General features: G+C 41.8%; 1 protein-coding gene across 5 annotated transcripts in view; it reads left to right on the top strand.

The window, feature by feature from the left end:
• Nucleotides 1-9,405, top strand: part of MARCHF3 (membrane associated ring-CH-type finger 3) — a 61,369-nt gene extending 51,964 nt beyond the window's left edge. For all 5 annotated transcript variants that reach the window (XM_066569648.1, XM_066569647.1, XM_066569650.1 and 2 more), the window contains 2 exons: nt 2,096-2,305; nt 7,330-9,405. In XM_066569648.1, the coding sequence (XP_066425745.1) occupies nt 2,096-2,305; nt 7,330-7,488 (369 nt within the window). In that variant the 3' untranslated portion in view covers nt 7,489-9,405. The remainder of the gene's footprint in view (nt 1-2,095; nt 2,306-7,329) is intronic.
• Nucleotides 9,406-12,156: the final 2,751 nt, after the last annotated feature.

Consider the following 12,156-nt stretch of genomic DNA (forward strand, 5'->3'; position numbering starts at 1 on the left):
CTGTAAATGTGTAACACACTTGCAGAAATAAGAGGACCAATGTGTTTAGGGATGCATGAGCCTCATCTGGTTCTACTGGCCCCAAAAACCCAAAAAAGGATGCTGCAGAACAGGTTTGCCCAAACCCCACGGCTCACATTGGCAAAAAGTACAGGGCTGGGTAGTTTTCCTGTTCAAATATTGACTCATGTGATGAGGTTTCACTTGGTTTACTTTATTTTCTTTTTAATTAAAAGACCTCAACGTACTGTTGTAGGAACTTCTTTCACCTCTGCTATCTCAAATCCTGTTTGTAGAAATGTGGGCGTGTGGGCTTGATAGCTGTTCAACCCTAACCTTTGCTTCATCAGCTGACTTTCAGGCACTCTGTTTCTCAAGATTAATACCCTCTTAATAAAAATAACCTTGTGTGCATTGAACTCTGCTTAAATGTGGGGGTATCTGAAAACAAGTCGAAAATGGCTTTGCAAATGTTATGAGCAGAATGTTAAAAAAAGCCCCCTAAAATAGCATGGGAAATGTTAAAATATTTTCTGCACGTTTACATATTAAGAAGGGAGCTTTTCAAAGAAGCCAGTGGGCAAAAAGTAGGGGCTGCACTACATAAAACATTTCTCAAGGCTGCCTTTACCACAGCTGAATGAATTACATGGTAGGTACAGATAAAGGTGGACACCAGCAGGAGGCAAGGGGGAGAAATTCAGATCTCTAGTGTTGCCTAAAATACAAAGGAAAACAATATCAAGACTGGTAAGGTAAAAAGCAGTTCTTTAATGAAAGCTTTCAGGTGCACGAATTGTAGGTATGAAAGTGAGTGATACAGGATTTCTACAATTTTAAAAATTAATTAGTATTAATTATAATAAGCTCAATTAATTTGTACATTTAGCAGGTATATGCAATGTTGTTGCCCTGGGGTCTGTCCCTTGGAGTTGGTCCAGGGGATTGTTTGCCCTACATTTTGTTATGTCTCTCAAATTCTGGTGAAAAACAAGGTTTCCTGGTTAAAAGTTCTCTTCTTGAGAGTGAGACTAAACAGAATTCCAAGAACCTGCTAGAAAGGGTTGGCTTCTTATTCTGAAATGTGAGAGAGGGCAGGAAAAGTGTCGGAGATGGATAGAAACAGGGAAGACTGATTTGGTGATCAGAATCTGATTTATTGTGGGATACAAATGCTTATATACTATTTTAGGGAGGCTAATAATGTTTCACTATAATGATTGGGTTAAAGATCACATAAAAAACTTATGCATTTTAAACATCTCTTGCTTGCTGAGAGGGTGTAATTTTCTTTTTCCAGTAAACCCATCTGATTGAATCTTCTTGCAATCCTCAATGTACTCTTTACTTTTGCCAAGGCATGATGTTATCAAATCTCTTATGTTAACCAGGTCCAAAGTCCATCATCTGTCTTGTGTCCCCCAACATTCCAACATTTCTCCATTTCCTTTCAACCAAAACCACTCCTTTAATTGCCTTATTAATTAATCTATGCGCAGATTGAAAGGTATCATGATTAATACAATAACCACATACATACCTTTCCTAAAAAGAATCTTTTAGTTAAAAACTCCAGCCACTAAAAGGCTCAGGCTTGATCTTTTTAAACTAAAAACATCCCTGATGGCAGCTGCATTACTGGATTTTGAAAGGCAGCCAGAAGTGTAATTGTACCAAAAGGTTTGATTCTTTTACATGGGGTGATAGGGAGAAAGTTTTAAAAAGTTAAAAAGTTTTAGACTGATTTCTTCCCGTGCGTTTAAAATTAACATCAAAATCCAATTCCAGAGAACGCAGGAACTCTAATTCTTGGGGTTCCAAGGGTGTTTCAGAAGGGCAAGGGATCAAATTTGATGCGATTAGGTTTGCTTTCAAAATTTTTAGTGTAAATATTAGTAAAGTTCTGGAGGAGCTATAGAGAAGTACTATAGAGCTATACATTAAAAACTCACAGATCCATGAGAGGCATCCCGGGGGGACGCCGAAAGCCATGTCCGCATTCAGTCCTCCAAGGGGTGGGTTTGTGCTTTGGGCTGGGGGTAAAAAAAATCCTCCTTGGGCTGACATCCGCCTTGGCTGTGTTGTGCCTGTGCAGTGGCTGAGGAACCCGGGCCCCCAGCACGAGAAGAGGACCCTCTTTGGGGACATGGTGTGCTTCTTGTTCATCACCCCGCTGGCCACCGTCTCTGGCTGGCTGTGCCTGCGAGGAGCCGTGGACCACCTGCACTTTAGCAGTAGGCTGGAAGCTGTTGGCCTCATTGCACTCACTGTGGCACTCTTCACTATTTACCTCTTTTGGACCCTGGTAAGTGTCAGGGGTTTTGTTTAAATCACAGGGGGAAAGGGAAAGGGCAAAAACGGGAAAAAGAATGGCACAGAGCGCTCTAGGTGATGGCACGGAGCTTTGCTTCTATTTTGCCTCCTGTGCTGGTGAGGGCAGACTGCACCTGCAAGAAACCTCTTTTTTTCCACACCATTCAAGCTCCCTGGGACACCAGAAAGACAGTTTGCTTCAGGGTAAGGATTCCCAAATGCCAAACAGCAGGAGGGAGGCAGGGAAGCAGCATGGGGGAGTTCAAGGCAGATGCTGCAGTGTTGGGACCCTGGATGCTGAGAATTTTGGACTTTCTGTGCTGACAGGCACTGACCCCCAAGAGAACACTGCATTTCACTTGAAGCCATGGAGAAGCTTCCAAAATGGAATGATAGAACTGGGATTATGAGTGTGTAGTATGAATAAAAGTGTGTAATGTCTCACAGCAGAAAACTTAAAGTTTTAGAATATAGTAATATATATTGAACCAGATAGAGATTTTAGGGTGAAGACTTGTCCTTCTCCTTCACCTTCTTCTTCATGAGTTTAGGTAGTATTGTGTAATTAGATAAAAAATTCCACATTGCGGGCCACAAGTAGCTAGTTATTAAGTTAAAAGTAAAAACAATATAAACGTCATTTCTTAATTAGACAGTTTATCCTTAAAAAGGCTTATAAAGAGAGAGCTACAGCTCCTTTTTTAGTTTGTTAAAGTGAAGTACTATAGAACTCTCAGTTTGTGGGATTGTAATATAGATAAAAACTAATAAACATCTGAGTCTGAACAAAAAATACCATCTGACACATTTAATGCCAACCTTAACAAAAAAACCCTAAAGAATCCACAATACAGGAGGGAGTTTCAGCAAATGTGATGTGCAAAGGGTGAAGACAGAGCACATACATGCAAAAAAAAAAGATTAAAGGTGAACAACTTGGCTGCCACAGAGGATTCAGATTTTATTCTAATGCAACTTACAATTCAAAAGTATTGGATGTGGGGGAAATCAGAACACACACATGCCCAGGTCTGTGAAAACAGAGCTGCTTTTCCAGTGCAGGTTAAATTGCATTCTGTGTCCCAGCACGAGTCACTCTCATGCCAATCCATCCTGAGAGCGACTTGTTCTGTCAAGTTGTTGAATTGAGATAATTTACTGGCCCCAGTGCACTGACAGGCAGCAGAAGTGAGAGGAACACAGGGGACAGCTGCCAAAATGGGTGTTTGTCAAGCCATGGTGTAGCAGCTCACTGAGAAGCCGAGGTTAATAATGGTTTGACATTTCACACCTTTTTGTGCAGTGGGAAGAGCAGGGTGGGTGCAGAGGGGGAGCACACACAGCAGTGCACTCAGATGGTGCCAGGCTGTGCTGCTGGGGCAGGAAAAGCCCAACCTGTCCGTATGTGTGTCCTGGTTGAGGGCAAATTTGGGAGAGAACCCCCAGAGGGGCTCCTCTAGGAAAGCAGATTCAACTGGCCCCGGCGCCCAATCAATCTGGGAGAAAATACCTCCTTGGAGAAAAGTGGAAAAACCTGTTTATTAAGCAATAAAACCTAAACAATATTAAACAATGAAACCTCTTGCCGCTCCAAAAGAGAGACAAACTCACAAAGTCTCCTCCGTGGGCTGTGGCTCAGCTCACTCAGTCTCTTATCAGTCCTGTGGTGCTGGAAATGCCGCGACCCAGGCCCAGCCCGGTGGGTCACAGGTGTGAGCTGCCAGTGCTCTTCTGTTATTCAGTCTGGAGAAGGTCTAAACAGGTCCAAAGAAAAGAGGAAAAACCTCCCCACAGTCTAGGGAACTTCTTTGTCTCAGCTAGCTAAAACTAACTAAAAGCAAAGGAGAGCTCTGTCCTGCTGTCTGTCCATCCGCAGACATCACAGTCCAGGAGCAAGAATGTGGAGGAGTGAGTGCAGTTTCTGAAAAGAAACTCCGTGCTTCTTCTCTCCCCCCTTCACTCTTGGAACAAGTCTTAAAGGTGCAAAACTTATTATTCAGCAGAAACAGAATGAGACAACTGGGGATAAAAGCATCATATAGTCAACCCAGGACACTGTGGCATGGCCACATCCCACAGGGCCAGCACACAGCTCTGCCCCTCTCTGGTTATGGCCATACTCTATCCTAGACTCCTTCCAGCAGATTTGGACCCGTGTAAGCTGCTGAGGAGGTGCCACTTTTAGAAAAACTGCATTGGTGGAGCAAGAAACCCCCCCCTGTGCTGAGCCCTGAGGAAAAGGGGGTGTGCGGGGAGCACAAAAACCCCCACACCTCCTCATGAGTATCTCCAAGAAAGCTGTGAAAGGGAAATATCATTTGCACATTTGTGAACCCTGTCTCACCCACGGAGCAATGCAGGCAGGAGGGAAAGCTCAGAGCTTTGCCTCAGCCTCGTGCAGTTAATCTTTTTTTGCTGTTTTCTGCTTTTCTGTGAGGCAGCAGCACTCTCCTGAGACAGGCCATGTACTCCAGCAGTGAGGCCACACTTGTTTTTTCCTGCAGTGCTGGGTGTAGATGTGCCTGGCAGGTATGCAAGCAAATATTGTTCAAATTTGCTTTGTGTGTGGCTGTTTTGGAAACCAAAATTCTGAACAATTTACCTAGCACAGTTAATTCACCATCACCAAATTGCTGGAAGTGGTAAAAGGCATTTTTCAGGTGGATTTAATTAGCCATGACACAATCTTGCTTATTAAGACTACTGCAGCATCCCAACTTTGGTCCCTATCCCTGGGTGTTGCATTTGCAGCGTTAGAGGCAAAAATCCCTTATATTAACTTTATAAATTTTACCCCTTCTAAAGCACACAGGAAAATGTGCTATTGGATCTCGGAGAACATGCTAGTGGTACTGAGCCTTATATAAAGGCATACCTTGGTTGATTTAATCAAAATTCAGTATCTTTGATGCTCGCTCAGTGGTGGACAGCTGTAATTCCGTTTTAAATTGTTATTTGGGGCAACAGGAGATGGATGGGCTAGGGGAGCACTGTGTTCACTTGAGAAGGGCAAGGCAGGAAGGCCTTTAGGGGTGTGAATCACCAAATGATTGAAGCTTGGAGTCAAAATAAGCCTCCTTTCAGTGAGGTAGGAAAGCCCCAGCCTGGGTTTGCCTCGGGGAGGGCTCCAGGCTCCCCTTGTGCGCAGGAAGGAATGGTCCCACACACAGAAGTGTTAATTTCATCGAATTCTTCAGCAGCACATGCCCTGTCACTTTCAGGAGTGGGAGAATCCTGTTACATAGCTATGGCTGTGCAGGGAATAGGTTCAGAGCTGCAGGGTAAATTACACACAAGATGACACAATATTCCTTTAGGTCCTGGGGAAATGAAGGGAACTAAAACTTTGTTTTACTTCCAGTAAATCAGCCTTCTTTCTCCGGAGGCAAAAGCTGGCATACAGATTATTTACACACCACAGTTGTCCCAGTGAGCAGTGAGCAGCAGGGATGTTATTTTTAGCATCCCAGAAGCTGTTTTATCCCTCCCTCTAAACCAGACAAGTTATCCATAAAACACTGTTGCTTTTTCCTCTGTATTTTTAACACACACACACACACACACACACACACACACACACATGCACACCAAAAAAGGCTCCTAGTCCTCCCAAGAAGAAAGCTCCAGGCACCAAAAGGGGGTTCTTACTTAAACTAAGAATTTAAATTTAAATTTTAATTTAAAAAGTAATTTAATTTAAATTTTAATTTTAAAACTCTGCTTTCTCTTGTATAACATACATACCTAGTTTAACACTGCAGCTATTACTCAAAGAACCTCATGTTGTGCTGCTTGAAAACCTAACCTGAACTCCAGCTCACTCTCCTGTCACTGCATTTTACAGGGCATCCCTTTGCAGGTGTTGGGGTGTTTTCACCCTCCTCACTACTCCAAGTGATTTCTGCTCCTCCTGCAGTGCCTTTTAGGAAGAGATTTCTCATATTCCTTCATACACACTGCTCCACAGAAACAGAGGATGCAGGATGCTTTCCTTCAGGGGGAGGAGAGGAGTTAGGAAGGTGGGGGGATCAGTCTGAAGAGCTGCCTTTGCCAAACTGCTTAGTCAACCAAAGCTTTATAGGTTTCCCTCAGACAGCTGTGAAAAGGTCTAATTAAAAAAAGAAAAAGAAAAGCATTTTTTAGCCCTTGTAGGACATTGTTGAAAGGTACATTTCTTTAGTTCTTTAGCTCTTTTTTGCAGTATGGAAAGGATACAGTGCATGGGTCAGCTCCTGCCCACAGCTCAAGGAGAAAACAATCATCACTTGGCACATTTCTCTCAAAATTTACAGTTTGTTTTTAGGGGTTTTTTTTGTTTGTTTGGTTTGGTTTTTTGTGGGGGTTTTTGTTTGTTTGTTTTTTGTTTTGTTTGTTTGTTTTGTTTTTTGTTTTTTGTAAGCTGCACATACACATTCTCTTACACAGCTACAACTCCCACAATGCTTGGCTGCCACTAAAACAAGTTGTAATCTATTTTTTAAAAACATGAGGCCAAGCTATCTTGCATCTCCACAGCAATCACATTTCCACATAAAGGTTGAAATTACCTGATGACAACAACAACAAAAAATAATTTTCAGAGACAATCTAAATTGAGACACACACATTGTCAGCTCATTGCCTCTGTGCAAGCCCCACTTTGATGCATTCAGCAGTAAAATATTACAAGGTAGAACACATCTCTGTTCATCGGCCTGCAAACAATTACATTCTTTGTCAATTTAGCAACCTGAAGCAGGAGAGGATGTCCCAAATTCTCATTCCACGTGTGCCAACAGCTCTTGGGAAAGGCAGAGGCGGGATGTCTGATTTTTCAGGCTGTGAAAAAAAGAGGAATGAGAGGTAAAATAGTTCACAGGCTGTTTTTCTCCTGTGCTCTGGTAGCTTGGGGCATGGTGGGTCTCTCTTTTCACCAACTCTCACCCATTTTGCCCCACTGGGAGGCATTTGGAGCCCCGGCTGGGTCCTTGCAGGGTGTCAGTGACTGAAGGCAGCTCGTGTCCCTCCTGTCCCCAGGTGTCCTTCAGGTACCACTGCCGGCTGTACCACGAGTGGCGTCGGAACAATCAGCGGGTGATGCTCCTCATCCCAAAATCTGCCAACGTCCCCTCCACCCAGCAGTCCCTGCTGGGCCTGCAGCCCCTCAAAAGGAGCTCCAAGGAGACAATCGTGTGATTTGGGGTGCAGCTGCGCACTAAAGGAGGTTTGTTTTTCCTCAGACCCATCGGGGTCGGGCACCCAGAACCCAGGAATGTGCAATTTGGATTTACAGACTGAGTGCAGAGGGATAAATCACAGTCAGAATTCAATCCATCAGCCGTGGATGCTGCAGTCATCTGTGGCATTTGCTGAGCTGCCAAAGGTGTTTAGTGAGCAGGGACCCTATGGATTCTGCAAATATGTTAATTGTTGCGTCATCGAGAGATGCAAACTTTTTTTATTGTTTAAAGTATTAAACTATGGTAATTAACAATGCAAAACAGGTTTAAAAAGTGCTTTGTTTTTATGATTTCTTGTTCCTACAGTAATGTTTCTTTAGGCAGCTGGACAGTAACCAATATTTATTTCTGCTTCCTAAAGCGCAGCAATGGCATTTCCTCATTTGATTTTATCTGCAGGTCCATTATACCAATGTTTTGATTATTAAAATCTGTGTGCAATGAGCTCTACAAATTGGCACATTATTTAAATGCTGCAAAATGATTGGAAAATTGTATTACCCATTTCCTATTTGGCAGGGAAGGTCTGACAGGTAGATTCTTCAGTTATGACTCTAGCACGTGCAAGAGAAAAATTACACAAATTGCAATAATCTTCCTGTCAAAAGTATTATAGTGCATAGCACTCAGGAAAAAAAAAAAAGATATTCTGCTTTTCCACGAAGATGCACCACCACATTCTTCAGTGAAGTGCACATTCTGCTGGTGTGAATTCAAACTTAGCCAACATATCCTGCATTTATACCAGGCTGAATTTAACTCTACAGCTTACTTTTGTGTAGGGAAAGCTCTGCATACATAATGAATGAGATCATCAGATAAGTTTTAGGAAGCAGGGACTCATCTTGAATGAAGAACAGCATTATTTTAAAGCAGCAGAAACTCCAGCTTGACAGGTAGGATTTGGCAGAGTGTGTGCAAACCCTGACCTCTCATGGTAGCACTGAGACAAAAAAAAAATTTAAAAAGATTTAATAATACAGTCTTCTATGGTGACCAATTGAATTTGGAGTGTAAAATCAAGACCTTATTCCTGGGTGACTTTATCTGCTTCCCCTCTGTTTTATGCTTAATTCATTCAGCAATCCTTCACTCCCAGAAGAGACACACTTATTTTAAATAACTACACAAAATCTCATTTTCAAAAGCTGCTAGAATTAGAAATTGATACAGAGCCCCTCTGAACAAATGAATTTCTTAAAACTGTGCATGGATGGCAGTACCACCATGTGCTTTGTTTTCCAAAAACTGCAGGAACTGAAAATCAAAAGGAAGACATAGCAGAAAGGCTAATAATTTGTTATTCATAAAGTTCAAGGTATTATGGGTATTTACCATCAGACAAGAAGTTATTTGATGCTTTGTGTGTGCTCTGTGGGGGTGAAAAAGCTTAGTACACAAAGCCAAATCTGTTAAATTTCTTTATTCTGTCTGTGGACCAGTCTAGCTGTGAGCATGTTATTTAAGAATGTTCTTTGTGACTGTCAGTCATGGGGATAGGAGAATCATGGGGATATAAAGCAATAACAGCCTCATTCCAACAGAAAGGCACTTACACCATGAACCAAGGTGTGTAGGAAGGCCATGAACCTGCAGATCTGTACTCATCTGTCTGACAAGGCTGGGGTTGCTCATGTTTGGCTGTGAATAACTGCTTCTCTTCCTGAGAAAACTAAACAAGGCTCTGGAAATAAGGATATCACAATCCCTGTGATAGCCAAGACCTGTAGTCCTTTATTTTTTTTTGTACCTCTTCCCAATGGTAAATAATTGTTTGGAATGAAGACTGAACACTCATTTATGCAGAATTCCAGATTTAAAATAAATATCTGCTGGCCAGGGGCAAAGAAATAAAGCAAATCTAGCTGGGTCAGGATGCTGTCAGTGTTTTAATGCCTACAACACACACTTTTGGTAAGCTTTCTTCAGAACTTTACTACTGCTCTTGAATTCTTTAAAAGAATTGTTATTCTTAGTGAGTGCTATTGTTGGCTTTGCCTCATGAAACCAAAAATCAGGGTGATAGGGAATTAAGTGGCAAAACATTCAGGAAAACATTTATTCAAGTGAAGCTGCAAGGTCTGTGCACAGGGATCGGCACAGTGGCTTGGCCCAGCTCATGTGTGTTATTTCAATTTTATCTTTTTTAATTTGTTTTTTGGTTTTGTTTTTTTGTTTGGGTTTGTTTTTTTTTTTTTCCTTGGTGTAAAGACATCTTTACTGACCTGAAGAAGGCATATTCTTCAGGTAGAGAGAAGCAGACAGAGAGGAAAAACTAACCCGGTTTCTGTGCTTGATGCAGCAGCACCGCAGAACTGTCTGATGAAGTCACAGTAGCGTCCCATGGATTTTCGTGAGGAAAAATCCAGTCAGACACTTAACATTGCACTAAACCCATGGGAAAAAGCACTCTTCCTTGTTTTTCCTAAAACATAAGAACTGGGAGGTGAGAGATACTACTTCTTAATCCCACTCCTGCTCTAAAGATTTACAGACAGAAGAATCTCCCAGATGGGAGCTGATTTTTCTTCCATGAGTTGATGCTGTAGATGGCACACCAAGCCCAAATTTCCATTAAAAACTGCATTATTACAGCAGATTATTAAAAAGAGATTATTACAGAATATTTTCTACAACAGCAGCAACACCCATTTGTCTGAATAGAAATGAAAGACAAAATTAACCACAGCAGAAGCTGCAGCCTGCAAAGCTCCTGGTAGTACAATGACACCTTTGTTATGCTCTCCTTAAGAAACAAAATTAATTAAAGAACATAATTAATGACAGGATGAGTGACCACCTTTGTATCTTTTAAAAATGTCAACTTCTCTCTCAACAACTTTATGCTTTGTTGTCATGCAGCTGATCTTGTCATTTACATTCCTTTTCCAGATAAGAACGTACATGGAAGGAACAGTCTTCAACAGTATTTGAGCCAGTGTTTTCAGTTGCAAATGAAAAAAGCAGCCTGTTCTGATTCAGTGTGATGAGTGTAATGCAAAATGAGGAAGTTTTACTTTTTTTATATAGTCTTTCCTCTGCAGGACTTGCCTATCACATTACATAAAGATTGAGAAACACCCCAGCTTTCTGTTCAGCCGGAAGGAAGTCACAACAGAAGCAATTAAAGATACTTCAGTTTTTGGTGTTGTCTGGGGTTTTCTTTTTCATTACTCAATTGAACAGTTCTGCCAGACTGAGACCTCAAAATGTCATTTACATTTCATTTATTTAAACCAGCTTTGCACCAGTACAAAGTCACACAGGGCAGAGTGACAACTCTGCAAAAAGGAACCTGGAGCCAATAAATGCAACTGGCCTTTGATGCAATGGGTACAACCAGAAAGAGGTTTGAGAACAGATACTGGGACAGACTCAGGCACTAAGAGGGCTAAAGAAGCTCTCCCTTTGAAACAAACAAAAAAAACCCTGTTAATAATTAAACATCTTTACTTGTTACTTTTAGTGAGACGGCGCTTCATTTAACACAGAACTGGGTAATTAAAGAAGTATTTTCCTTGTAAGCAGAACTGAGCCCTGCCTCTTTACTGCCAATTATTGGGAATTCAAAAGCATCTTTAAAACTACGAGGGAAGCTCATAGAATCACACAATTTTTAAGGTTAGGAAAAGATGATGCATTGAGTCCAGCACCACCTCGTTGACCACAAACCATGTCCCCAGGTTCCACCTCCACAGGTTTTGTTGAAACACTCACAGGGATGATAATTCCCATCACCTCCCCAGGCAGCCCATTCCACACTTTCAGTGAAGAAACTGAAGTGAAGAAACTTTTCCTAATGTCCAGTTTAATATCCCTGCCTGGAGCTCCATGGGGTTGTTGTGAGCCGAGGGCAGGACCCAGCACTTCCCCTGGCTGTCCCTCAGCCCACGGATCCAGCCTGGCCAGAGCCCTCTGCAGAGCCCTCCTGCCCTCCAGCAGATCCAATTCAGTGTTATCCAGAACTCCAATTTATCTCCAAATTTACTGAGGGAACACTCCAGATCAAAAAAGATAAATAATAACCAGAGCTTGTCCCAACACTGGTGGTGACACCTCACTGACCCACTGTGTTATTCCACATTTCAAACTTAAGTTTCATGTACATTTCCAAATGAGACAGCTTTTTTTCAAATCAAGAGTTACATCTTAAAGCAGGTGACATCCCTTAACCTGCTTTCAGGGATTTAATCTTCTGCTGAGAGCCTCTCCTCACCCTCTTGTGGCAAGGCTACAAAGCACTTGTCCTCCCTTTGGTGTTGAGAGGTTATTACAAAACCAAAAGGAAATTTCTTTATTCTAAGTGTACCAAATACTTTCCCAAAAAACTTGTCAAAATAGAGAACAAATGTTGATATCCTGTGTACAGAATGCCCTTAGTAGCAACAACAAAAGACACCAAACTCAAAAACAAGATGCTGCAGTTGCAGGGGAAATCATTGTCACAGTTTAATTCCATAGCTTCTATTGTTATGCAGAAAGTAAGACTTGCTTGCCGAAAATAATATTTTTTGTTCTGAAAGTGCAGAACAGCTATGAAAACTCACATCCAAGAGTGAATTTTTAATTGTAGGAAAATTCTATCAGTCAATCATCTTAAGCTGTAATGTGCCTTCCTTTACTG

This window comes from Molothrus aeneus, chromosome Z (assembly GCF_037042795.1).
Source record: "Molothrus aeneus isolate 106 chromosome Z, BPBGC_Maene_1.0, whole genome shotgun sequence".
NCBI classification, from domain to species: Eukaryota; Metazoa; Chordata; class Aves; order Passeriformes; family Icteridae; genus Molothrus; species Molothrus aeneus.